At 30.4% G+C, this 26192-nt stretch overlaps 1 protein-coding gene across 1 annotated transcript in view; it reads right to left on the bottom strand.

Annotated features, from left to right (window-relative positions):
• Positions 1-18056: 18056 nt before the first annotated feature.
• Positions 18057-26192, bottom strand: part of LOC114345470 (aryl hydrocarbon receptor nuclear translocator-like protein 1) — a 602711-nt gene continuing 594575 nt past the window's right edge. The window contains exon 10 of the mRNA XM_050656946.1: positions 18057-20460. Coding sequence (XP_050512903.1) covers positions 20401-20460 — 60 coding nt within the window. The 3' untranslated portion in view covers positions 18057-20400. The remainder of the gene's footprint in view (positions 20461-26192) is intronic.

Below are 26192 nucleotides of genomic sequence, written 5' to 3'. Positions count from 1 at the left end.
AAAATGCAGACCACGTGCAGACCACCTGGCCCAATATCCTGGCCTCAATATCCTGGTCTGGATATTGAGAGTGAGGGGGAATCTAGATCGATAAACGTAAGTAGATACTCAAATAATAATAATTATTTTGGATTCAAATTTTTATACTTTTGTGGTCTCTTGATAGTTTTCCAATTTTTTTATACTTGTTTCTTGTTTGATTTCAGGTTGCAACATGTTCAAATGATTTTTCCAATCCATCTACTTCTCAGGCCACTACCACCAGCTGTTCCAGTTTCCAAGGATGTTTAAAGACTCAAGTCGAAGTTGAAGGATTGGTATTTGCAAAAAATGATATTGGGCATTTTGTTGGAGTATCAAACATAAGTGATGCAGATAAGATAACTTTATTACGAAGAGTATGGGAACCTTTGCCTTCCCACAAGTTCTGTGTTGAAATTATTGGGTCAAAGAAACGCACTTTCCAAGTTAAATGGCTGCAGAGATTTCCTTGGTTGGCCTACTCTGATAAGCTGAAAGGTGCATTTTGTAAATTATGTGTAGTATTTTGTCCATCAGCAGTTGGTAGTGGATATCATGAGTCTCCGGAAAACTTAGTAAAAAAAGCTTTCCGTAAATGGAAAGACGCCATCGAAGTTTTTCAGAAGCATTCTAGAACAAAATACCATCAACACTCAAGCATAGCAAAGGATGAATTTTTAAAAGTTTTTGATGGACAACAGCAAAATGTAATTCAACAATTGCAGAAAAAAAATAAAACTGAAATAGAAAGAAACCGAAACATTTTAAGATCAATTATCGAAACCATAGTATTGTGTGGGCGACAAGAGATACCATTGCGAGGCCATCGCGATTCAGGTCGTCTGTCACTTGAAGAACCTAATATAAATGATGGGAATTTTAGAGCTTTGTTACGCTACCGAGCTAATCATGGTGACAATATATTAGCTGAACACATACAGCATGCTCCAGGAAATTCATCATATTTCAGTCCCAAAGTGCAAAATGAGTTAATAACTCTTATGGGGAAACAGATAGAAAGCGCCATCTTGACGAGAGTAAAAAAATGTACCTACTTTACAGTGCTAGGTGATGAAACAACTGACATAAGTCGTGTACAACAATTCTCACTTTGTGTTCGTTACGTTGATTTTGAGTGCATTGATCTGAGAGAAGACTTTATTACATTTGTTCCAGTAGATGACGTAACCGGAGCTGGTCTTGCTTTTGCATTACAATCACAAATCATACGGCTAGGACTTCGAATGGAAAATGTTCGTGGTCAAGGTTATGATGGATCATCAGCGATGCGAGGGGCATTCAACGGTGTTCAGTCGATCATAAGACGAGATTCTCCTAAAGCAGTGTATACACATTGTTTATCACATTGCCTAAACTTGTGTTTAAGCGATGCTGCAAAAACACCATGCATCCGAAATTGTTTCGCCAAAATATCTCAAATTAGCACTTTTTTTCGAGCTTCAGCAAAGCGAGCTAAGATTCTAAGAGATGTGTTAGAAGAAAGAGGGAAAGCCAATAGTGGTCTCCATAGATATTGCGAAACTATAACCATAAAAATGATGCAGCTATCGAAGCTGCTAGTCTACATACAAGCTTATGTAAATTCGAATTTATAATAACGTTGACTATAATGTCAAAAATGTTATCTGTAACATTAACTACATCCAAATATTTACAAAAGGAAACTCTTGAGTTAGGTGCAGCGTTAGAAAAAATCAGCTTGACGGAAAAAACTTTTTCTAACATGAGGACAGATGACGAGTTTTTAAAAGTTTTCAACATGGCTCAAGAATTAGCAAACAAATTAGAAGTTCCTGTGATGGTTCCGAGGATAGTTGGAACACAAAGATTTCGGTCAAATATCGAATCACGAACTCCAGAAGAGTTTTATCGTCGTACGGTATACATTCCTTACATAGATGAAATAATGATATCCCTAAAAGACAGATTTTTAAGTCACAAGGATATATTAAGAGGGCTTGATAATTTTGTGCCCGCTAACTATGTCAAAAAACAATATGAGGACCTAAGACCTGCATTAGAGTTTTACAAAGATGATCTGCGGAGTTCAAACAATTTCATTCTGGAAGCGGAGTACAATCTATGGAAAACTCACTGGCAGACATTTGCAGCAGATAAGTTACCCAAAAGTGCGCTAGATACCCTTAGAAACATGGACTGGGACATGTTTCCTAATATTAAAATTTTATTAACCATTCTCGCCGTAATCCCAGTTACAACAAGTTCAGTAGAACGATCATTTTCAACGTTGAAGAGGCTGAAAAACTACCTCCGGAATTCTACTGGGGAAAAAAGATTAACAATGTTAACACTACTAACCGTCCACCGAGATATACCAGTAAATATAGAGGATGTCATCAACGAGTTCAACAGTTCAACAACCAGAAGATTAAGTCTTTCGTGATAAAAGTAAACAGTAAGCAATAAGTATTATACTCTTCTTTTATACGTTATTTAATTAAAAGCTAATGTTCACTACTCTTTTAATTTTTCATGGCCTACAAATTTAGTTCACATAAATTTAAATACCCTTATACATAAATTTATTATTATACGATATTACTTTCAAATATTTTTCGCTATTAAGTATGGTTCAGGTTTGCGTTTGATTGAATTTGGATAATAATCTATGAAAATAGTATAACCTTCATATTTATATTTATAGATGGGTATAGGTATATTTCTAAAGTAACTGAGAGGGCCCCCCCCCCCAAAAGAAAATCCTGGTTACGCCACTGTTCTAAAGTGAATGTTATGGCTGGGTGTAAATTATTGAGTGAAAATAGAATATTTTCTGCATCTGAGGAATTTCCATCTATAATAGCTAACACATCATCCACATGTTGGGTTTACTTAAAATTTGTTTATCACAAGATTTCTTTTCTTTTAACAATATTATTTACAGACAGGCACAAGGCCTTGCAATGGGAAATCCATTATACCTTTTCTAGCAGATTTGTTCCTTAACAACCTTGAGATTAATATTACAACCAAAGATATTAATCTCAAGGTTGTTAAGGAACAAATCTGCTAGAAAAGGTATAATGGATTTCCCATTGCAAGGCCTTGTGCCTGTCTGTAAATAATATTGTTAAAAGAAAAGAAATCTTGTGATAAACAAATTTTAAGTAAACCCAACAATGTGGGAAATTGTATCTTTATTAATGTTATTGTTAATAAGTAAATTATCCACTATAGGAATGGTTTCATCTCTTGGTACGTTCGTAAACAAATTACTAACATCGAATGAAACTAGAAAGAAATCTATGGGTAAATTTAAAACTGATAATTTATTAACTAGATCAGTAAAATTTTTAACAGAATAATTAGGTTGCAAAGATATTGAAGATTGTAAAATATTATTAATGAATTTAGACAGTGTAACAACTGTGTTATAAAAACTAACCACTGGTCTCATAGGAACATTTGGTTTATGAATCTTATTATTGAAATGTTGGCTATCCTGATCCCCAAAAACATGTAAATCAGGTTGGCAATATTTGACAGTAGAAGTAGTCTAATAAAATGGTTGTCACGAAGTGTTGCATATGAATTATATCTCCCAGTAAATATACCTAATTAATAAGTACTCGGCAAGCTTCCTTCTCCAAAAGGTTATGGACTCCAGTTTTACATGCCAAGAGTACATTCAATAAGAAGTAAAGTTTTTTAGTGTTGCTGTTTATACCGACCGGCAGTGTTGTGAGTGACCGCAAAAAAATGGCAGTCCAAAGTTTAAATGGCGCGAATTCAACCGTGAGTTTGTATCCGCATTTAACATCTACGAACTTTTCGTCATGGAAATTTAGATTAGGCAATCTTCTAGATGCCAAAGGTGTTAAAGATTTTATTACCACTGAAGTAACTGCAACGGAACTCACACAATTGTCAAGAGACGAGCAATCTCAACATAAAAAGCACGATGCAACAGCAAGGTCAATCATTGTCACATGCATTACAGATGAACATTTAGAATATTATTCGTGACTGTGACTCAGCATTCGAAATGATAAAAAGTTTAGAAAAAGTGTTTGAAAGAAAAAGTATTCTTTCTCGTTTATATGTGCGGAAAGTGACTGTTGCGTTTATACAAAGAAAAATGTGTGTATGTGTATATGGGTCGATGATATCCTATTGTGCGGTGAAGATAGCGATTCGATTCAAAAAATTATTGAAAGTTTAAAAAGTGAGTTTAACGCAAAAAATCTCGGTTGTGTAAACAACTTTTTGGGTATTGATTTTGAATATTCTGTAAATAAAAATGATGTAAAAATGTATATTTTTCAAAAACTCTTAATCAATAAGATAATTGAGAAATTTAATATATGACGAATTGCAATGTTAGCAAAACACCAATGGAAACAGGTTTTCAGGTTGACAAAACCAATACTAATAATCAAATCTCTGTCAATGTGCCTTATAGGCAATTAATTGGAAGCTTAATGTATATTGTATTGGGTAGTCGCCCTGACATAATGTTTTCAATCTCTTATTTAAGTCAATTTCTCGATTGTCCCGATGATATATTATGGAAAGCTGCTAAACGTATTATTAGATATTTAAAAAATACAATTAATTTCTGTCTTATATACAGTAAAAATATAAAAAGAAAACCTTTAATATTTGCATATTCAGATTCAGATTGGGCAGCAAATGTCAATGATAGAAAAAGCATGCCAGGAGGTATAGTATATTTTCTAGACAATCCAGTTTCATGGTATTCAGGGAAACAGAGCACTGTTTTATTGCGCAGTACTGAGGCCGAATCTATTTCATCAACTGTTACATGTTGTGAGTTATTGTTCACAAAAACCTTAGCAGACGAATTATTGAACGAGAAAATAACTGGTAGTATATTATACAGGGTGAGTCATGAGGAACTGTACATACTCCTACCTCGTATAGAGGCTCCTATGGGGAATAACAAATGACCATTAAAAAGTGTCTACTCCCATTGTTTAATAATATACAGGGCGAGTTTCGCATTTTGACAGAAATTTGTATTCGTCATAATTTTTGAACGGTCAGATCGATGTGTCTCTTATTTTGGCCAATCGTTACACTATTACCACCTAATCAACTAATTTATTCAAACTAGAAAAAATCAGATCCGGCTTTAAAAAAATTAGTTCGTTTTGGTCTTAGAAAAAATTTCAGCCTGTATACGCTTTTTGAAAACTCTAATATGAATTTTACAAATTAGACAAATAGGCAATTAAAATGGCATATTTATATTTTTCCGCACACGATTACTTAATTTTTTATAAAAAAATCAAATTTCACTATGAATTAAAAGTTTGGTAAAGTGAACCATAGATTAAAAAAAATAACTTTTATTACAAAAATTAATTTTTTTTGCACAAATAAGTAATTTATGTTACCATCCAAACAACTGATTTATTCAAACTAGAGAAAAATCAGGTCCGGATTTAAAAAATTAGTTCCTTTTGGTCTTAGAAAAAATTTCACCATGTATACGCTTTTTGAAAACTCTAATATGAATTTTACAAATAAGACAAATAGGCAATTAAAATGGCATATTTATTTTTTCCCCACACGATTACTTAATTTTTTATTAAAAAATCGAATTTGTCAAAATCGGAATTTTAACCTAAAAATGAAAAAAAAAATGAACTCTCGGTTTAACTCGCTACAACTCTGTTCCATTTTAATATTTTTTTTCTGAAATATTTACAGCACATACCTCTTACCATTGTGAAGACTATGAAAGTTGTTGTAGACTTTCAGTCTTCTTCTTGTACAAGTTGCAAACTTGTAAATCGCAAAAATTAGGTGGAAAAATTTAAAATTTATCAATTTGATCACGTCTATGTTAAACTATAGAGTCCAAAAGAAGTGTTATGGGAAGTTTTAGATCTAGACGTGTTATAGAAAAAAAAAAATGGTAAAACTTTTAATTTTAAGAAAAACGTTGTTTTTGTAAATTAATTTTTGTAAAAAAAGTTAATTTTTTTAAATCTATGCAAAAACTTTGCCAAACTTTTTATGCATAGTCAAATTTGATTTTTTAATAAAAAAATAAGTAATCGTGTGGGGAAAAAATAAATATGCCGTTTTAATTGCCTACTTGTCTTATTTGTAAAATTCATATTAGAGTTTTCAAAAAACGTATACAAGGTGAAATTTTTTCTAAGACCCAAACAAACTAATTTTTTAAATCCGGGCCTGATTTTTTTCTAGTTTGAATAAATCAGTTGATTGGGTGATAACATAAATTAAATATTTGTTCAAAAAAAATTCATTTTTGTAATAAAAGTTATTTTTTTTAAATCTATGGTTCACTTTACCAAACTTTTAATTATTCATAGTCAAATTTGATTTTTTTTTTATAAAAAATTAAGTAATCGTGTGGGGAAAAAATAAATATGCCATTTTAATTGCCTATTTGTCTTATTTGTAAAAATCATATTAGAATTTTCAAAAAGCGTATACAGGGTGAAATTTTTTCTAAGACCAAAACGAACTTATTTTTTAAATCCGGGCCTGATTTTTTTCTTGTTTGAATAAATCAGTTGATTGGTGGTAACATAAATTAAATATTTGTTAAAAAAAAATTAATTTTGGTAATAAGTTAATTTTGTTAAATATATGGTTCACTTTACCAAACTGTTAATTCATAATCAAATTTGATTTTTTTATAAAAAATTAAGCAATCGTGTGCGGAAAAAAATAAATATGTTATTTTAATTGCCTATTTGTCTAATTTGTAAAATTCATATTAGAGTTTTCAAAAAGCTTATACAGGGTGAAATTTTTTCTAAGACCCAAACGAACTAATTTTTTTAAAGCCGGACCTGATTTTTTTTTAGTTTGAATAAATCAGTTGATTAGGTGGCAATAGTGTAACGATTGACCAAAATAAGAGACATATCGATCTGACCGTTCAAAAATTATGACGAATACAAATTTCTGTCAAAATTCGAAACTCGCCCTGTATATTATTAAACAATGGGAGCAGACACTTTTTAATGGTCATTTGTTATTCCCCATAGGGGCCTCTATACGAGGTAGGAGTATGTACAGTTCCTCATGACTCACCCTGTATATAGATAACCAGGGAGCTGTGTATTGCAACAAATTCATTTAAAGGTAAAAGGTCTAAGCATACAGACACAAAATATCATTTCATTCGAAATTTAATTGAAAACAATGTAATTACTTTACAGTACATAAATACAAAATCAAACTGTGCTGATATCTTCACTAAAGCTCCTGCAAATGAAATATTCTCACGTCTCAGGACTTTGATCAAAATTCAAGAATGTTGAAAGTTTTTATAGATTAGTACTTTTATACTTTAGGCACATATTCATGTGAATTATCTATTTGCTTTTTTATTTTTTATCATATTCTCATGTTAATACACTCTGGACCAAAATTAACCGGCCACCTTAAAAATGGGTCATTTTTGATGTCTTATATCTCCTAAACCTGTTGTCCGATTTAAGTGATTTTTTTAATATGTTATAGCCTTATTCCTTGACAATATCGTTATAATAATATTGTTGCTAAACAGGTAAATTTTCATTATATACCGGGTGTACGAATCAAACTGTGTTTTTTTCTTAGAGTTTGCATTACCCTGTGGAAAATTCTAGCATTTGTAGAATACTGAAATTAAAACCTAACTATAGCCTCATGCTTTCTCAACATTTTGTTGTTTGATTGATTCGCTTATGTTGGATAATAAAAAAGGTGCTTTAACAACTAGACATGTTTTTTATCAATACAGCGTCTTTTTAAAAAAATTTGGCAAATTTTAAGGGGTAATTCAGCCAGTGGTGTGCTGGAACTTTTCAAGCGGCCCGGTGATTTTATAGAAAAGCGGCCTCCCATTATCATTTTACCTTCTATTATCAGGATGTTTTATTCGTTATTTATTAAATTAAAAAATATATAAATTATTTTTAAATCAAACATAAAACTTTGAATTCAATGATTTTTTTAAAATTTGCTATATATTTTTTTATTTAAGAATAAGCAATCGTACAAATAATAAGTAACACGTATGGCAATATTGTATGCAGTAAGACAGAAACCATAATTTACTGAATAAGTATAATATGAATTTGATGTAATTAAGATAAAAGTACAATAAAATTTTGAGAATTTTTCAATTATGTAAGTTGAATTTCAGTAAATCATATATACAAGAGAGTACAAATACAAGTACAGTGCAAATACTTTAATTTAACAATAATATTTAAAATTTTAATAGCCTTACACCTAAAGGTAGAAAGGCTTAGGAGTAAGTAAGTAAGTAAAATGTTAATACAACGCAATAATCTAAACATTTTTTTTTGCAATTATTTTATAAAATAATTATCTACTTAACTCTCGATCAATAATTTCCGTAGATGAAAGTAGATTTTTGAGCAAATTCGTCGATTATTTCATCATTTTAAGCTCATGAAAAGCTTTTTTTTTCTATAGCCATTAGCATAAAAATGTTTCCAAGTGATCTTGTGTTAAAGTACTCCTTAACAGATTTTTTATGTCTTTCAATGTTGAAAAGCTTCTTTCGCAACATACTTGTGTCACTGAAAGAGTTAATAAATGTTTATATACTATATTTAAATTTGGATAAGCACACTGATATAAGTTGTACTTATGCAAAACAGCGTAACAGCAAGCTATACCATCTTTTCATTTTTAGTATCACACGGAGGTGAAGTTTTCACGATATCAACAACATTGTCATTTGTTACTTCATGTTCATTAAGACTTAGATTAATAATATCATCTCATCCCATTATATTTTCTGTCGACTGCACATATTCATCATTAACTCGATGTTGTATAATTTCAGTATTTTGCAAAATCCTATTTTTTACTACAATCCATTTATCAGCGAAATCCACGAGTTCTTCTCTAATTGCAGTCGCAGATATGGTAGGATAAAAATTTCTTAATTTTTCAGTAAATGATTTAAATGCCGTTAAAGATATACCATTTCCTATTTTATCAAAATGTGTCTTGATCAAATCGTTTTTCGATATTTCCAATAATTCGGTCAAAAATGTGTAAAACGTTTTTCCATTTTTTATTCTGCAGAGTACCTACATGTTTGAAGGAAATTGGAAAACCATAAATATACCTGTATGTATGAAAATAAATATGATCTGTATTAATGTATTTATGTATATAGAGTCTTATTCATTTACTTAAATTGTATTTTACAATGATTAAAAAAATTATTATGTGAACATTTTACTACCTATTTGACCGGCCTCAAGAGGCCGCGACCTCTCGGTGATTGCACCGATTCATTTATATGGCCAGCACGCCACTGAATTCAGCATGAAAAAATAATGACAGTTTTCTTTATAAACACATGTCCGCAAATGCGTCGTTTCCGAGATATGGGGTGTTGAAATTTTTCTGACACACTGACGATTCATTTATTACTTTCAAACCGGTTGAGACATGCACATAAAATTTGGTGGGTTTTAATACGTAGTGATTACACATTTTTTGGCATGCAATTAAGCATTTAATATTCACCATTCGCGCGCATACGAGTAATATGATGGCTCATATTACCCGTATGCGCGTAAATGGTAAATATTATATTCGTATTTGTATGTCAAAAAATATGCAATAACTGCGTCGTAAAACCCACCAAATGGCATTTGCATGTCTCAACCGGTTTTAAACCAATAAATAAATCGTCAGTTTGTCAGAAAAATTTCAACACCCCCTATCTCGGAAACAAAGCATTTGCGGACATAAGTTTATAAAGCAAACTATCATTATTTTTCATGCAGAATTACTCCTTAAACTTTGCCAAAATTTTTTAAAAACACCCTCTATTGATAAAAAGCATGTCTAGTTGTCAAAGCACTTAACTTTTTTATTATCCAACATAAGCGAATCAATCAAACAACAAAATGTTGAGAAAGCATGAGGCTATAGTTATGTTTTAATTTAAGTATTCTTCAAATGCTAGAATATTCCACAGAGTGATGCAAACTTTAAGAAAAAAACACAGTTTGATTCGTACACCCGGTATATAATGAAAATTTATCTGTTTAGCAACAATATTATAACCATATTGGCAAGGAATAAGGCTATAACATACTAAAAAAATCACTTAAATCGGACAACAGATTTAGGAGATATAAGACATCAAAAATTACCCATTTTTAAGGTGGCCGGTTAATTTTGGTCCAGAGTGTATTTTTTGAGTTAATGAAAGTTTTGTTTTGAATATTTTTCTACATAGGTATGAGTTGTAACCTGAGTAATGTAGGATGTATAAGTATGTTTGTATGATTTCGTTTTGTTCAATTATTGTCAAGACTTGGTTAGAGTCAAGATTGTTGTTTAGTTGACAATTCATCCAAATTTACTATTTATGTAAATGTTGTATAAATTGGAGGGGTATTGAAATGTTGGCTATCCTGATCCCCAAAAACATGTAAATCAGGTTGGCAATATTTGACAGTAGAAGTAGTCTAATAAAACGGTTGTCACGAAGGGTTGCATATGAATTATATCTCCCAGTAAATATACCTAATTAATAAGTACTCGGCAAGCTTCCTTCTCCAAAACTTATATAGTCTTGGTATTTGAGGATTTGACAAAATGAAGGTTTTTTCTTTCATCTTATTTAATAGAAGACAGAAATAAAGATAGAATACAGATACAATAAAGATAGAATACAGATAGACAGAATACAGATGTAAAGAAAAAACCTTCATTTTGTGAAATCCTCAAATACCAAGACTATATGGTTTACCAAAGATTCATAAACCAAATGTTCCTATGAGACCAGTGGTTAGTTTTTATAACACTCCAGTTGTTACACTGTCTAAATTCATTAATAATATTTTACAATCTTCAATATCTTTGCAACCTAATTATTCTGTTAAAAATTCTACTGATCTAGTTAATAAATTGTCAGTTTTAAATTTACCCAGAGATTTCTTTCTAGTTTCATTCGATGTTAGTAATTTGTTTACGAACGTACCAAGAGATGAAACCATTCCTATAGTGGATAATTTACTTATTAACAATAACATTAATAAAGATACAATTTCCTACATATTGGGTTTACTTAAAATTTGTTTATCATAAGATTTCTTTTCTTTTAACAATATTATTTACAGACAGGCGCAAGGCCTTTCAATGGGAAATCCATTATACCTATTCTAGCAGATTTGTTCCTTAACAATCTTGAGATTAATATCTTTGATAATAATTCTTCAAATCACAGTTCTTTACAAAAAGTCTTGTATTGGTTTAGATATGTGGATGATGTGTTAGCTATTATAGATGGAAATTCCTCAGATGCAGAAAATATTCTAGTTTCACTCAATAATTTACATCCAGCCATAACATTCACTTTAGAAACAGAGTCTAACAATTCTATTAATTTTCTAGACCTAACATTGACTAGAATAGAGAACAAATTAAGTTTTTCAGTTATTAGAAAACCTACTCAGACTGACCATACTATCCCTAGATCTTCGAATCATCCTTTTCAACAGAAGATGTCTTATTTTTATTGCTATATCCATCGTTTACTTAGCTTATCATTATCAGACACAAATTTTACTTCTGAATTAGATATTATTAAACAACTTGCACATAGTAACGGTTACTCCCCTACTTTGGTTGATAACATTCTCAACAAATTAAGGAATAAACGGAACAGATCTCTAGCTTATATTGCGACCCCGGACAACTCAAACTCAGCAGTCATAGAACTATATCATACATAGGTTATCCTTCAGACAATATAGCAAAAATCTTAAATAACATTCCTAACTTAAAACTTTCATTTAAATGTAAAGATAACATCAAGTCTATTTTTTCTCATACTAAAGACAAAATTAAAAAAACTTCAAAAAGTGGCATTTATAAATTGTCATGTGGTGAATGACCTGTGACCTACATGAGTAGAACGATGCGACCTTTGGATACTCGTATCAAAGAGCATCTGTCAAAGATCGATAAATCTAGCTTTGGTCATCATTTACATGCATCGAAACATAGCTTTAGTCCACAAAGAGATAGTAGGATCTTGCACAGCATACCTAATAATAACTATACCTAAATGAATCTACTAGAAGATCTAGAAATAAGTAGAGAAATGAAAAGAAACCCTCAAAACTGTGTTAACACCCAGATTCAATTAAATTGTAAATTTGATCCTATTTTTAAGAAATTTCTTTAATAATTTTGGTTTAGTATACAGTATACCCAACAATTTATGAAAGTTTTTGAACATTACTTTTAGGTATTCTTGAGTTTTCGTTTATTGTTTACATATTTGTAAACAAGTAAATATTTGAGATTTGTCTGAATTAATTAATAAGATTTTTAATTTATTAAATAACAGCTTTCGAACTCTCAGCTTATCAAATGAGATTTCTCCTAGGTATGATTTCATCTAACTTCTTCTACACTTGGTCAAACTATAACAGTTTTGTTTTTGGAAGAATTTGTATAACTTATATACACGTTAACATTTCACTTCAATAGTAATAATAGTAATATTTTGAAAATTTAACTTTAAAATTTAGTATCTTAACTTAAAATTCATTTAACCTATACATGGCTTTTTAGTCTTTTTCAATTTTTAATTAATTTTAATTAATATTTATGAATATAGAGGTCGCATAAGATTGTGGTTCCTTCTTTATCATTTTAATAAATGACAGTCCTCCTCAGCTGTTCTGTTCACGTGGGCTCAAAATGGTTTGACTCAGACATGTTGTCTTTTTAATTTATAAAATAATTTAGATGTGATTTTATTCACTTTAAAGGGTTGTTATACCCGATATCTGTGGCTTTTGCCCAGTATCCATGTTTTATATTGTGTCGTTTAGCAATTGCTCTTCTATGAAGGTTTTATACGAGAACGTAAGTTTTTCACTCATTTTTTATAAAAAATCTTATCTTAAATGTCCTTTTAGGAAGCTCTGATGATGGCACGTTATGTGTTGAAAGTACTTAGCTGATAATAAAACATTTTTTACACACTATCAAAAGTTTTTTGAGAACATACATCTGTTTGCCGTTTTGGCCTATTTAGAAGTGTGTACAGTGTACAAGTCTTACAGTATTTTCCAATTCATTATCTACAGTATGGTAGTTGACTTTAATAAATACCTTAGACTGTCAAAGAAGAGAGAATTGTTGAACATCGACATCTGGTTCATTCACAAATGCATCAAATTCAAAGTAACACCAACTTTTGCAAAATGTAAGGTACCTTTCACTGCTACTTTAAACTTTAAGTCACAAACAGAAAGGAAATTTCTTCAAAAAGAACTATGTAAACATCATGCTCAATTGGATAAGATTAATGTTCAACTTAAAATACTTTACGATCACATTGTACGAGAGGTGTCATTTGATAATTTCAGAGATTCCATGGCCAATCATTTAGATAATCTAGAGTATATTAAACATTCTAAATTCAATAGATTAAACAATAAATTACACAATTTGTTAAAAAAGAAAAATAATCATAATAGCAATAGTCAAGACACTAATAGATTGATGGTTCTTTTAAGTTTAGATTTCACAAACGTGCAGTCAACTTATCAAATTGCTCCTTTTTAATAAAGAACTTGATTTTTTGTCCAACGGATTAAAATTCTCTACTTTAGTACCATTCAACAATAAAACGGTTGAAGAATTTTCAGTTGACATTGGCTGCGTTCACCAGAAATAATCGGTTTAAGTTTCAACTAAACAGCTATGTTGCAGCGCTTTAAAACTACGTTTAGTCTGGTGAATGGTATTTTTCCGTTTGACACTTTCATAGTTGGTTTTTTTTTTGTGTTCCCACCTGTTCTATGTATGAACCTAACCTAAAACGAGATTCGTAGTTTTTGTTGATTTATTATACTTATCGTTCAACGATAAATTTGACGTATCTTAAACAAATTTAATTCAAAAATGGATAATATACTACCTTTATTGATATTTGATAATGAAATGAACAAGAAATAATTTTTTTGGTGCTGCTGGCTGTGCTGGACTTGGCAGAGCAGAACCATTGGATGACCCACCATAAATAAATAATAATTATCACGTAAATATGAATTATGTTGAAAATATTGTTCCTTAATACACAGATTTACAATTTCGTGAGCATGTACAATTAGGTATGTATCTCCTAAGTTTCAATTACTTTATAATTAAACCATTGTAAAATAAATATTTTCAAATAATCGCGCCATTACAATATATTTCTTAAACACGTTCAATATTGAAGCGATACAAATACTACGTTCAATAAAATGGCGACCGCTTCGTCAACACGTTGAAGTTTAGGCTAAATTGACATGACGTTCACCCGAAAAATCTTAAACAGTTTCAGAGCGCTGACGTAGCGCACTGGTCTGGTGAACGCACCCATTATTGACTCAGTTATAGAAAGTTTACCTTTAGACAACATTTCTAAAACCAACTTGAAAAGTAACTGTTTCCTTTCTTTAGAAAAATATCTTATTAAATTTAACAATAATGTTAATAATATTAAAATCAAATGTTTTAAACAACTACATTTGATTCGACAAATATCTACCAAATTGAATAGGAATAACCTTATCGTTACTAAAGCTGATAAAGGTAACTGCCTCATTATTATGCATCATAGTGTTTATATTAAAAAAACTGCTGTTTGACTCAGCCATGTTGTCTTTTTAATTTATAAAAGAATTTAGATGTGATTTTATTCACTTTAAAGGGTTGCTATACCCGATATATGTGGCTTTTGCCCAGTATCCATGTTTTATATTGTGTCGTTTAGCAATTGCTCTTCTATGAAGGTTTTATAAGAGGACGTAAGTTTTTCACTCATTTTTTATAAAAAAATCTTATCTTAAATGTCCTTTTAGGAAGCTCTGATGATGGCACGTTATGTGTTGAAAGTACTTAGCTGATAATAAAACATTTTTTACACACTATCAAAAGTTTTTTGAGAACAGACACCTGTTTGCCGTTTTGACCTATTTAGAAGTGTGTACAAGTCTTACAGTCTTTTCCAATTTTAAGATATACCTCAATACTCGGCTCTCTAAACTGTCGGTATATTTGTAATATGTTATACATAACTGCGTACTGTAAGGTGGCTGAAGTGCTGAAAAGTAATAGCCATGACAGTGACAAGTCAGCATGGCTATCACCAGAATGCCGTTAGCCACTTGACAGACACTTGATTACAGATGTTGTTGTAGCTTTATAATTACTTTACCTACTTAGTCCTAAGCCTTTCTACCTTTAGGTGTAAGGCTGGTGGAGTTGAGTTTGGCATTGTAGTCCCAAGCTTTCCGATCCTGCGTTAGGTTTCTTGCACTTTCCAATGTCAATCCCTTCTTCTCGACTTCTTTCCTGATTTCATCTACCCACATAACTCTTGGTCTTCCTCTTTTGTTTTTCCCCTGCACTCTCGTTTCGAACACTCGTTTTGTTAACCTCTCGTTCGACATTCTACACACGTGCCCGAACCATCTAAGTTGTCCCTCTACTATTATTTCATTGATTGGTTCTAGTTTTAGGTTTTGTCCAATTGATTCGTTTCGTATTTTGTCTGTCCTCTTTCTGTTTGCTATCAGGAACCTCATTTCCATAGCATTGACTCTGGATTTTTGTCTCCCCATCAATGTCCATGTCTCGCTGCTATACATGATTGTTGGTCTAACTACTGATTTAACGACTGCGGTTTTTACTTTCTCCGGTATCTCTTTTTTCCCCAAAAATGTTGTTTTCATAGTGTTAAATAAGCTTCCTGTTCGTCCCATTCTGTCGTTTATTTCCATGTCTTGTTTACCATTTGATTCGATTATTACTCCTAGGTATTTAAAATATTCCACATGCTCTAGTTTTTTCCCGTTTAATTCTATTGTGTGTGTCTTCCTCGTATTTGAAATTATCATTGTTTTTGTTTTCTCTGTATTAATTTTCATATTTAGGTTTGATAGTTCTTCTTCTAGGATTTCAAGATTGTTCTGTAAGTCTTCTCTGTTTCTACTATAAATACCATGTCGTCCGCAAATAGTAGCTCCGATAGTTGAGTCCGTTTCATTTGCCAGTATCCTAATGTTAGTTTTCTCATTCTTCTCTTGCGTTTATTTATCGCTTCATCCAGTACCACTGAGAATAGCAATGGACTCAGCACGCATCCCTGTTTGACGTCTTGACTTGTAGTAAATTCTCTGGATTCCTCGTTATTGGTTCTTACTGTATTTGTATTTGTAACTTTATTTTGTATATACTAGATTGTTCAATAAGTTTTGCGGTTCGATAAGAGAGGGCGCTGCTACTAGCCTAATTTTTCTTTGTTATGTTGGTACACTCTTCATATGAACGTATGTGAAGTTTTATTTTAATCTATTATTTCATTATTTTTTTAGAAGCTATTTAGTATCGATGTGTCACAGTATTTTTTACAATGGAAATAATCAAGTATCGTGCAGTGATTGAATTTTTATTTTTGGAAGGTTTAAAAGCAAAGAAAATTTGTGAAAGAATGTTAAAAGTGTATAAGGACTCTTTCCCTTCAACTATTAGAGTAGAAAGATAAGTTGCTCAATTTAAACGTGGCTGTTCAAGCCTTGAGGACGATGCACGTCGAGGACGCCCAAAAACAGCAACAACACCAGAAATCGTAGAAAAAAAACAGGATATGGTATTGGAAACTCGCCTTGTAACTGAAAGTGATTTAGCAGAATCCCTAGGCATCTCATTGGGCAGCGTAAGCAATATTTTGGCAGAACTATGGGGTTTCAAAACGCTGTGGTCACAATGGATGCCGCATTTGCTGACAACGGAACACAAACACATTCGAATTCGACTTTCTCAGCAATATTTAGGGCGTTTTTGAAAGGATAACGTAGATTTTGTGCGTCGATTTATCATAATGGATGATATTTGGTCTATCACCATGATCCTGAACCAAACAAAAGGTTTAAGAGTGGTAGAATCTGGTTTTTCGGCTCCAAAAGTGTCCAGAAATCGGCCAAGAAGATTTTAGCATCAGTTTTTGGGATGTGAGAGAAATTTTTTTTGTGGATTACTTGCAAACGGATGAAACAATAAATTCTGGATATTATTGTAACCTTTTAGACCAGCTGAAGGAAAAAAATCGTGAAAAAGACCCAGTTTGCAAAAGAAGAAAATTATTTTTCATCAGGACAATGCACTGTGTCATACGAGCATTTTAGCAATGGCTAAAATCCATGAATTAAAGTTTGAACTATTGGAGCATCCACAGTATTAATCAGATTTGGTTCCTTCCGACTTCCATTTGTTTCAATAAATAAAAAAAAATTATGCGTGGAAAGTGTTTTTCATCAAATGATGAGTACCTATATAACAGCTGTGGAAGCGTATTTTGTAGCCCCTCCTGATTCTCCCTTTAGTGATCGAATTTATAAATAGAAATCTCGTTGAAAGAAGTGTATTGATGTTCAGGGAGACTATACTGAATAATAAAGTGTATTTTAAGTCATAAAATTGTGTTTTTCTTATCGAACCGCAAAACTTATTGAGCAACCTAGTATTTTGTATATGTAACTTTATAATGCTAGATTTAATAAAGTACTATTAGTCTTGATTCCTATTTGATTATTCTTATATGATTTACGACATATCTTACAATATTCGCACCTTCCTTGGATAATATCGTCAATAAAATTTTAACGAAATCTTGTTTAAAAAATAATCTCACACTAAAAAATTATTAAAACGGGATATTTAAAGCCTCGCTTTTAATTATAATTTAATTTTAAAAATGCAGAACACATTGCAGTGCACGATTTCTAATTTGATGGACACACAAAATTGTCTAAAGTTGGATACTTGCACAATCTTGGAAATCGCACAATAAAGTCTCATTTACTTAAACCAATTTTATTAAACGCACCATACATACTGAGTGCTTTTTTATTAATAGCGAATATGAATAATCGGAAATGATAGAAAGTTGTTTTGTACATCGCAAACTTCTGTTTCGACCAAAAAATATAAACAAATGGCACTGGTAATGTTTTACTATTTCATAATAGTTGTTTATACACAGAACAAGAAATATACCATGGAACAAGTTAGATAATTTACAATTACATATTTTGTTTTCATTAAAATTCATGATAATCTTTCGACATCCATATTCTGCTAACATATTCCAATCATAAATAAAAAAAAAATCAAAACATGCGTCTATTGAATATCTGAAACCAGAGATATTATAAAGTAAATAATCCCAATGATCTCACAGAGACATCTTTTAAAAGCAGTTAATCTAATTGATTGTACTTACTAATATTTATTTGCGAAGTGTTAAAATAGATATTAGTTATACAGGGTGTAACAAAAATACAGGTCATAAATTTAATCACATATTCTGGTTCCAAAAATAGTTCGATTGAACCAAACTTACCTTAGTACAAATGTGCACATAAAAAAAGTTACAGCCCTTTGAATTTACAAAATGAAAATCGATTTTTTCCAATATATCGAAAACTATTAGAGATATTTTATTGAAAATAGACATGTGGCATTCTAATAGTAGTAGTATCTTAAGAAAAAATTATAGTGAAATTTGGACACCCCATAAAAATTTTATGGGGGTTTTGTTCCTTTAAACCCCCCAAACTTTTGTGTCCGTTCCAATTTAATTATTATTGTAGTACCATTAGTTAAACACAATATTTTGAAAACTTTTTTGCCTCTTAGTACTTTTTCGAAAAGTCAGTTTTTATCGAGATATTTTGAATATTTGTCAAATCCACCACATATTTGTATATAACTAAGTACGATTATGGAGACTTGGTAATAATATGAAAATTTATTTATGATTTACATTTTTAGGTATATTTTGAACCATATTAAAAAAGAAGTAATATCTCGATGAAAAGTGCCTTCTCGAAAAAATACAAAGAGGCAAAAAAGTTTTAAAAACACTGTGTTTAACTAACGGTACCGCAGTAAAATTTTAATTGGAACATACACAAACATTTGGGGGTTTAAAGGAACAAAACCCCCATAAAATTTTTATGTAAACATATTAAAAAAGAAGCCACAACTCGATAAAAACTGCCTTATCAAAAAAATACTAAGAGGCAAAAAAGTTTTAGAAATATTGAATTTAACTAATGGTACCACAATAATAATTTAATTGCAACGTACACAAAAGTTTGGGGGGGGTTTAAGGGGACAAAACCCCCATAAAATTTTTATGGGGTGCACAAATTTCACTATAATTCTTTTTTAAGATGTTCCTGCCATAAGAATGCCACACGTCCATTTTCAATAAAACATCTCTAATAATTTTCGATATATTCGAAAAAATCGATTTTCATTTTGTAACTTCAAAGGGCTGTAACTTTTTTTATGTGCATATTTGTACTAAGGTAAATTAGGTTCATTCGAACTATTTTTGGTCTCAGAATACATATGTGATTTAATTTATGACCTGTATTTTCGTTACACCCTGTATAATGAATTATTTCCTCACAACATATTGACTGAAGTTTTGTTCCAAATAAAGGACAACTATAAATAATCAGAGGCAATTCTTCAGATTTTTCTCTGGTTAATGGTTCAAAAATTAGTATAAAGGCATCAATAAGTTCATATTTGTTTTTGTGCTTTTTTTTAGCATTGTTACACTTTTTACATAGAAGATATCCATTTATTTTAATTTCCCCTTCCCATGTATAAAAACAAAATAATATACTATCAAAACCATGTCAAAACTTACAATTGAGGGGTCAGATCTCTACCTTTAAAAATGTTAGATAACATTATATAACAACTCACATTAAAAATTGAAAACAAGTAGTAAACAAAAAATGTAATGTACAATTAACTTTAAATATAATTTTAATACAGAGTGTTACTATACTACCTATTTAGAAAATAAATAGTATTTTTTATAACTTTTTGCAATATCTTAAAGTTGAAAGTAAAATCTTTAAAAGCATGTCTATGTTCGTTTAAGGAGCCACTTTTAAATCCATGTCTGTACAAAATACTGACAAGTGGTTTCAAACACACGTAATAGAGATCTTACATTAAAACTATAATGTTTTATTTTCGAAAATATTGCAAACAAAGTTTCTTATTATAGAAAACTGTACTTTTCGTTTTGCTTGTCCTTTTTCTGTAAATTTAAAGTACGTCTCCTGCAATTGCCGAGCTATTTAGCTGTATACAAAAATCATCAGTATAAATAATACACTTTAAAAACACCGCCCACAACCACGATTTTCTTCTTTCACACCATGGCGACGAATGTTACGTACTTCTTAAGTATGGCCCTGGTCGGTCAGTCTTAATATTCTGGGATTAAATTTATTTTATAGTTCTCATTGTTTATAATATATTATGGCGCAATAGCTGGTCCTGTTGATATATGGACGTTTCGGGTTCTTTCTGCAACAAAAATTAGTTTATAAACAAAATTTAACATAATATGTTAAATTTATTTATTATTATAACATATTATATGTATTATAAATGTTGTGTAGAAAATTATAGGCCCATATCTATTATATGCAATTTATTAAAGATTTTTGAAATCATACTTTATAATCGTATATAGGGTAATTGATTAGTGGGGTAAAGCTCCATAGATCCGCTATAGTACCTAAATAAATAGCAATAAAAGTTAATAAGAAAAATTATAGCCAACTTTGAGCTTCACATTTCAAAATTAATTAGAATGTTACAAAGTGTTCGATAACATAGTGGCAGACCAAACTTATGTTTTTTTAATGGAACACCCTGTATATTATTTTATATTCGAAATGTTCCTAACTTCTCCATTACAAAAATATAAAGGTTTGTTATGTTATATATGGTATTTACAAAGTTATAACCAATTTTATATGAAAATAGTAACAAGTTCAACTCACTGTATAAAATTTATACATACATATATATTGTTATGCTCTGTATTTCTCTCTTTTATGAGATTGATGAGCAAATTCTTAATTTAATTAATTACTCAATTATTTTAATTACTGCTTATGTAAAACAAAACCAAATTTAAATTATATTTTCTAATAAACTTTATTCTCAGGGCTATTTTATTGTTGATCCTTTACCTTTGGTTTGTGGCTTCTGGTATCTCTAGTTGCTTACTCCATCCAGGACAAAACAGGGAAATTAAACACACTCAATGTTATATAAATGTTAAAAATAATATTTATTTATCCAATATACCATAAAAATAGGATTTAAAAAATATGCTAAAATCTAAATCCGTTGCAACTATTTCTCATTTACCAAATGTAGCTTTAATTCTGATATCTCCTCTGTTTTGACAAAAAAAAAGTATTTAAATAATTCGGTATTTATTCTAACAAAATTTAATAAAAGTTACTTTTCTCTTTTTGAATTGATTACTTATTTCTTCTTTAAAATTTGAAATGACTAATTATGTTATAGAACTGTTCAATACAAAAATTAAGCAAATATGGTGTGGATATAAGCAAACTCTCTCCGTTTCACAAATGATTTGACTAACCTTTTTGTTTCTTCTCTACTTCTTTTTCCGGATTGCGTCGTCCTCGATTCTCCCACACGTACTCTTAGGATGTTGCGAAAGGTCCCTCTCGTCCAAACTGCTTCACAAACAAACAGGACTCGTTCGAATTCTCGACTCAGTTTTCTCTCTGCTCGATATCTCGTGCAAATAGATACCAATCGGCTACTCGTTCTAGACAGAAACAGGAATCTTCCTCGGACACAGGAAAATTATCTTCTCAAACCGTTCAACGATTTCGTTTCAATTTGATTCTGCTCGCAAAGGCCAATTTAGCCACTTTACACTAACTTCTCACTTTTATAACTGGACTGCTGTCTCCAGATATTCATTACATAGTGTCCCTATTTTTCTCCCGTCAAAATCAGACTCAACACTCTCATCCCTTCCATCCATCATTTATCCACCAATCACAAAACATCCATTCTACCCACTACCCCATATTATAATTTCTTAAGAACCAATTTAATTTGTATACAACTTTCCAATTTATTAAATTCTGGGAGACATCAAATTACTTTCGTTGTTTCAAAATGCAAACAAAAAGCCTTACATTCTATCAATAAATTTGTTTACCGCTTAACCTTCTTCGAATTTTTTATAAAATGTCTTATTGTCCATTGCAAAGCGAAATAAAACTGTATTGTCTAATCTAACCGCACCATTGTTTTAAATCCGTTCAAAAACCCATTAAGAAAAACCACCTTCTTAACGATTTCACTTTCTGCGAAAACACTGATTACTAACTAAATTATCCTAGTACAATTTTTGGTCATATACAGGGCGATGAAAATCTATAATTTCGTGGTCTCTGGTATAAATTTATTTTCTAAATTTTTCCCATAAAAAATTATACAGCATATATATATATATATATATATATATATATATATATATATATATATATATATATATATATATATATATATATTTTATACTCTATTTCATTTGTTTGATATATATATATATATATATATATATATATATATATATATATGTCTTCATATCAAGGCGAGATCCGTTTGTATCATAAGCTATACAAGATGAGATCCGTTTTGCAAGGCGAGATCCGATTTTGGATCTCACCTTGTATTCACGTGTATATAGTGACATCTCGATGTAACAATGGTTAAGGTACAAGGAAATCGATTTTTGTCTGGACCTCATTTTGCACCACTTTTGGTGAATTTTATATTGGAGTGGTTCCACTAAATCCGCTGTAGAGGGCAGCGCGCGCGATCCGTTGTGTATATGATAAATATATATTTTGCAGACAACCCGAGATCCGGTAAATTTGGAAACATCGCAAATGAATTTCACGGTCAGCTCTCTCACTCGGCTTATGTCTAGCTTGAATAAGAATGTTTACATTATTTAAGGGCTCTGTCCAGAAAGGCGATTGTCAAATATCTCGAGAACTAGACGGCATATCGAAAAAACTTTGGAATGCTTTTTTAATGGTTTTTCAAAATCTATATACTTATGCAATAGCAGGGTTCTTATTCTGCCTGCGAAAGCGGTGGGTGTAGCAACTTTGAATTTTCAACTGAAACCCTTTATTTTTAATTAAATAGTTGAAATTTAGAATTACAAATACACAACTTTTGTTTGAATCGATAATAGCTTCTTTAGTCCAGTCGGAAGAGCTTCAAAATCGTCGTTTTGATGACATTTTTAGGGTTTAGGGGTACCTCAATTAGTTAGCTGAAAACGTAAGAAATAAATTTGAATAGTTAATGTTTATTGATAAACAAAGCTCCAATTCTATTTTACTTCAACTCATTTTAAGGCTATTTCAATAAACTAATCGGTTTTTTTTTCAGTTTTTTGGTAAAATATTGTAACTTAGAGACGAAAATTCTTAAAATCGGCTATTTTTCATTTAAATTGTCAATAAATAATTAAATTGAGAAAAAATTGGTCAGATTTACATAAATTTTGTTATTCCGTCCATATAGAAAATAAAACAATGGTTACGTAGTTACACTGAGTGTCACAAAAACCGTGTATTTTTACTCATTTCTTTGAGCTATTTCACGTAATATCGAGATATAAGTTGTATTTTTTACATAAGTTATACAGAGTGAGTCATGAGGAACTGTACATACTCCTACGTCGTGTAGAGGCTAATATGGGGAATAACAAATGACCATTAAAAAGTGTCTGCTTCCATTGTTTAATAATATACAGGGCGAGTTTCGCATTTTGACAGAAATTTGTATTCGTCATAATTTTTGAACGGTCAGATCAATGTGTCTCTTATTTTGGTCAATCGTTACACTATTACCACCTAATCAACTGATTTATTCAAACTAGAAAAAAATCAGGTCCGGCTTCAAAAAAATTAGTTCAATTGGGTCTTAGAAAAAATTTCACCCCTGTATGCGCTTTTTGAAAACTATAATATGAATTTTACAAATTAGACAAATAGGCAATTAAAATGACATATTTATTTTTTTCCCCACACGATTACTTAATTTTTTATAAAAAAATCAAATTTGAGTATGAATTAAAAGTTTGGTAAAGTGAACCATAAATTAAAAAAAAAATAACTTTTATTACAAAAATTATTATTTTTTTGAACAAATATTTAACTTATGTTACCACCCAATCAACTAATTTATACAAACTAGAAAAAAAATCAGGCCCGGATTTAAAAAATTTGTTCGTTTCTGCCTTAAAAAAAATTTCACCCTGTAAACGCTTTTTGAAAACTCTAGTATGATTTTTACAAATAAGACAAATACTCAATTAAAATGGCTTACTTATTTTTCCCCACACGATTACTTAATTTTTTATTAAAAAATCAAATTTGTCAAAATCGGAATTTTGCCATAAAAATAAAAAAAATTAAACAACGTTTTTCTCAAATTTAAAAGCTTCACCATTTTTTTTTTCTATACCACGTCTAGATCTAAAATCCATAACAACTATCTTTGGACTCTATAGTTTAACATAGACGTGATCAAATAGGTAAATCTTAATTTTTGTCACTTAATTTTTGCGATTTAACTTTGCAATTCACGAATCTGCACCTTTTATTTTTAAAAATTTATAACTTTTATGAGAAGAAGACGGAAAGTCTACAACAATTTTCATATTCACAATGGTAAGAGATATGTGCTGTAAAATTTCAGAAAAAAAAATATTAAAATGGAATAGAGTTGTAGCGAGTTAAACCGTGATTTCATTTTTTTTCAGTTTTAGGTTAAAATTCCAATTTTGACAAATTTGATTTTTTAATAAAAAATTAAGTAATCGTGTGGAGAAAAAAATAAATATGCCATTTTAATTGCCTATTTGTCTAATTTGTAAAATTCATATTAGAGTTTTCAGAAAGAGCATACAGGGTGAAATTTTTTCTAAGACCAAAACGAACTAATTTTTTAAATCCGGGCCTGATTATTTTCTAGTATGTATAAATCAGTTGATTGGGTGGTAACATAAGTTAAATATTTGTTCAAAAAAATTAATTTTTGTAATAAAAGTTAATTTTTTAAAATCTATGGTTCACTTTACCAAACTTTTAATTATTCAGTGTCAAATTGATTTATTTATAAAAAATTAAGTACTCGTGTGGGGAAAAAAATAAATATGCCATTGTAATTGCCTATTTGTCTAATTTCTAAAATTCATATTAGAGTTTTCAAAAAGCGTGTACAGGGTGAAATTTTTTCTAAGACCAAAACGAACTAATTTTTTAAATCCGGGCCTGATTTTTTTTTAGATTGTATAAATCAGTTGATTGGGTGGTAACATAAATTAAATATTTGTTAAAAAAAATTAATTTTTGTAATAAAAGTTATTTTTTTTAAATGTATGGTTCACTTTACCAAAGTTTTAATTCATACTCAAAATTTGATTTTTTATAAAAAATTAGTAATCGTGTGGGGAAAAAAATAAATATGTCATTTTAATTGCCTATTTGTCTATTTTGTAAAACTCATATTATAGTTTTCAAAAAGCGTATACAGGGTGAAATTTTTTCTAAGACCCAAACGAACTAATTTTTTTGAAGCCGGACCTGATTTTTTTCTAGTTTGAATAAATCAGTTGATTAGGTGGTAATAGTGTAACGATTGGCCAAAATAAGAGACACATCGATCTGACCGTTCAAAAATTATGACGAATACAAATTTCTGTCAAAATGCGAAACTCGCCCTGTATATTATTAAACAATGGGAGCATACACTTTTTAATGGTCATTTGTTATTCCCCATAGGAGCCTCTACACGAGGTAGGAGTATGTACAGTTCCTCATGACTCACCCTGTATTAACGTTAAACTGACTTAATTTATAGTTTTATAAGCAACAATTAAGTATAGCGAAATTTATAAAACCTTGTTTAAATTGTTTTACATGCTCTATAATGCGGTTATCTTAAATTTTGTTTTGAATGTTTTTCTTCTTACTGGTAGCCAAAAAATGGCAAAATGTGCATTTTTGACATCAAATTGTTGATAACCAACATAGTTACTACGCAAAATATTAAAAAAAACTAACCGTCGGTATAACAGGTTTCCTGGCAACCAGATGCAGAACAGTACCATAAATGTTTTAGACTTTTTAGCACTTTCTTTAAGTGAAATTTAAAATCATTTACCACCAATAACTTAC

Source organism: Diabrotica virgifera, chromosome 7 (genome assembly GCF_917563875.1).
Source record: "Diabrotica virgifera virgifera chromosome 7, PGI_DIABVI_V3a".
In the NCBI taxonomy this organism is placed as follows: domain Eukaryota; kingdom Metazoa; phylum Arthropoda; class Insecta; order Coleoptera; family Chrysomelidae; genus Diabrotica; species Diabrotica virgifera.
This window is presented reverse-complemented; position numbering and strand designations above follow the sequence as displayed.